The 2,500-nt window shown below is 39.9% G+C and overlaps 1 protein-coding gene and 2 pseudogenes across 2 annotated transcripts in view; 1 reads left to right on the plus strand and 2 right to left on the minus strand.

Annotated features, from left to right (window-relative positions):
- LOC146471197 (uncharacterized) overlaps positions 1–2,500 on the minus strand; it is a 54,321-nt pseudogene that overhangs the window by 22,744 nt on the left and 29,077 nt on the right. The gene's annotated exons all lie outside the window — the stretch shown is intronic.
- Positions 57–712, plus strand: LOC146471199 (uncharacterized). Its single transcript, XM_085121193.1, has one exon. The coding sequence runs from the start codon at positions 59–61 to the stop codon at positions 710–712; it is 654 nt and encodes a 217-aa protein (XP_084977319.1). The 5' UTR covers positions 57–58.
- Positions 2,348–2,500, minus strand: part of LOC146471200 (uncharacterized) — a 5,085-nt pseudogene continuing 4,932 nt past the window's right edge.

Consider the following 2,500-nt stretch of genomic DNA (forward strand, 5'->3'; position numbering starts at 1 on the left):
CCGGTTTGTTGTTTCAGTGTCAACAATTTCCAGAATATTTTCCCACTGGATTGTTTTGATGGACACAGAGTTATTTCCCTTTGTGTACTGGCCAGACAGGGACCAACTGTGGAGAACAATGCCACAGTGCTTCCAGTATGCATTCGGAAAGAAAACAACTGTTGTGAACTACTGCTTTGAAGTGTTTATTGAGAAACCTTCAAACTTGCTAGCCAGGGCACCGACATTTTCAAGTTATAAACATCATAACACAATCAAAATTCTTGTAGGCATAACACCACAAGGAACTATTTCATTTGTGTCTGAAGCCTGGGGAGGTCGTGTCTCAGATAAATTTTTAACTGAGAACTGTGGCTTCCTGGACAAACTGATTCTTGGAGACATGGTGATGGCTGATGGGGGATTCACCATCACTGAGAGTGTTGGACTGAGAAATGCTAAACTAGTTATACCAGCTTTCACAAAGGGCAAATCTCAGCTCAACCCAGTGGACGTGGAGCAGACAAGAGGCATTGCGAATGTGCAAATTCATGTTGAACGTGTTGTTGGACTGCTTCGACGGAAGTTCACTATACTGGAAGGCACCTTGCCAACTGACTTTCTGATATGTAATCATGAAAACTCTGACAGGCGTACTGCATTGGTGGATCATATGATAATTTTTTCTGCAGCTCTTGTTAATTTTTGTCCTCCAATTGTACCATTTGATTAGATCAACTTCACATTTATATACCTTAACCCTTTCACTCCCAAGAGTGCCAAATATCAAAATGCAAGAAAATTCCAACATTCCATTTTGTACAATATTGGAAAACAAATGGTACCATGCAAAAGTACCGCTGAAGAGGTTTCATTTGAATAGTCACTACATAGGATTTCGTCCACAGACTAGAAAGTTAGAACTTTAAAATTACAGGTCTCCATAATTGACTCTGGGAGAGAAAGTGTTAAGTCTTCTGAGTAAGCCACCTGGGTGTTTAATTTATTTCGGGGATAGATAATATAATTTGAAGTTAATTTGACAACCATGAAAGGGAAATTGCAACAGTTAACAGCTTAGGCCTCTAAGAAAACAGATCGGTAATGCAATGGCCTCTGTGTTTACATCAAAAGGTCAGTTCAACCTCAATGACATGCGGTGTCATTATAGGCTAATCACAATACAGCAAGCATGCATCTTCAATCAAGACGGTGGGCTTCATTCACATTCCCGGTGTACACTTCATAATTCTCTTAACCTTTCTAAACATTGGTCCAAACATTGTCTTGTCTGCATATTTGCAACATAATTATAGTACAGAATACAGATTTTATTCAAAGTAATTAATCAACCTTGTGACTTTCTACATAGTGCCATCAATGTCACGAGAAATGATTATTACTTGTGCCATTATTTATTTTGGCTCACTTGTTATGTGATGTTAACCCTGGTAGAGGGTCTTTGTTCCCATTGAGACTTTGTTACAAATGTTATAAAATTTTGGGAGGGAATGAAGTGCTCCAGCTATCTTGATAGACTCAGACCCCAGGATAGCTGTGTTAGTATGGTAACAATGAGTACATAGTTGGTTGATGATCAGTCTTATCGAGAGGATAAGGACCTCTCTGGGCCTAGGGATTTAGACCCCATGAGAGGCCAGGGCCTGGGAATTAGGACCCCACAGATGGGAATAAAGCCTCCCAGTGGCCTGGGGATGAGGACCCCATGTGAGGCTTAGCACTCTCGTTGCCAAGCCACATGACCTGTATGATCCTTAAAGATGGATGTGTATCGAAAACTCGAGTACTTCATCCCCTACCCCTTTTTCCCATATATTCGTTGTCATGTGTTATTTCATGGGTTGGGAACATTAAAGAAAAATTATACGCAAATCTCAAAGTAGCGAAAATTTGTAAGAGATCTTTTTTAAAAGGGGAGGGATGGCTTAATAAATTTCTCTTTCTAAAGAGGGGTGGCTTAATTAGAGGATTGGTATGATTTTGTAAAGGAAATATATAAGCTCATTTATATCATGCCTCCGGCTACTGGATATTCTAAGTTTACAACAGTGTTCACCTCCCATGTAAAAAATGTAATGACCTCTGCCCTTTTAAATGTCCATTCCCCTTTTACGTTTAGGTATAATATTTTCTTTGAATTCTGCTATTGCAAACATTGTTACATCTGTAATGGTATGACTTTGTGTTCTTTGGCAAAAGAAATACAGGTGTCCCACACTTACTGACATACAGTGCATGGGTGGTGGGAATGTGTGGTTCCAGAAAATATTCATTCCCACCCTGTGGAAGGTCGTTGGAAATTCCAAGAGGAAGGGGGTCTCAACAGCCAAAATTTATCAGGGAAAGTATGAACCTTAATTGGAAATTCTAAGGGGGGGAGGGCTCAAAAGGAAAAACCTTCCATGGGGGAGGTGTGGATATTATCTGGAACCATACAATGGCTGCCTAATATTTTGTGTGAAGGCTTTGTCTGAATTGCTTTAAATCAAAGCCACAGAAT

Source organism: Pavona decussata, unplaced genomic scaffold (genome assembly GCF_977016875.1).
Source record: "Pavona decussata unplaced genomic scaffold, jaPavDecu1.1 SCAFFOLD_106, whole genome shotgun sequence".
In the NCBI taxonomy this organism is placed as follows: domain Eukaryota; kingdom Metazoa; phylum Cnidaria; class Anthozoa; order Scleractinia; family Agariciidae; genus Pavona; species Pavona decussata.

What these genes read in the sequence shown, in the direction of transcription:
- LOC146471199 (XM_085121193.1), top strand. Translation starts at nt 59, where the DNA reads ATGGACACAGAGTTATTTCCCTTTGTGTACTGGCCAGACAGGGACCAA.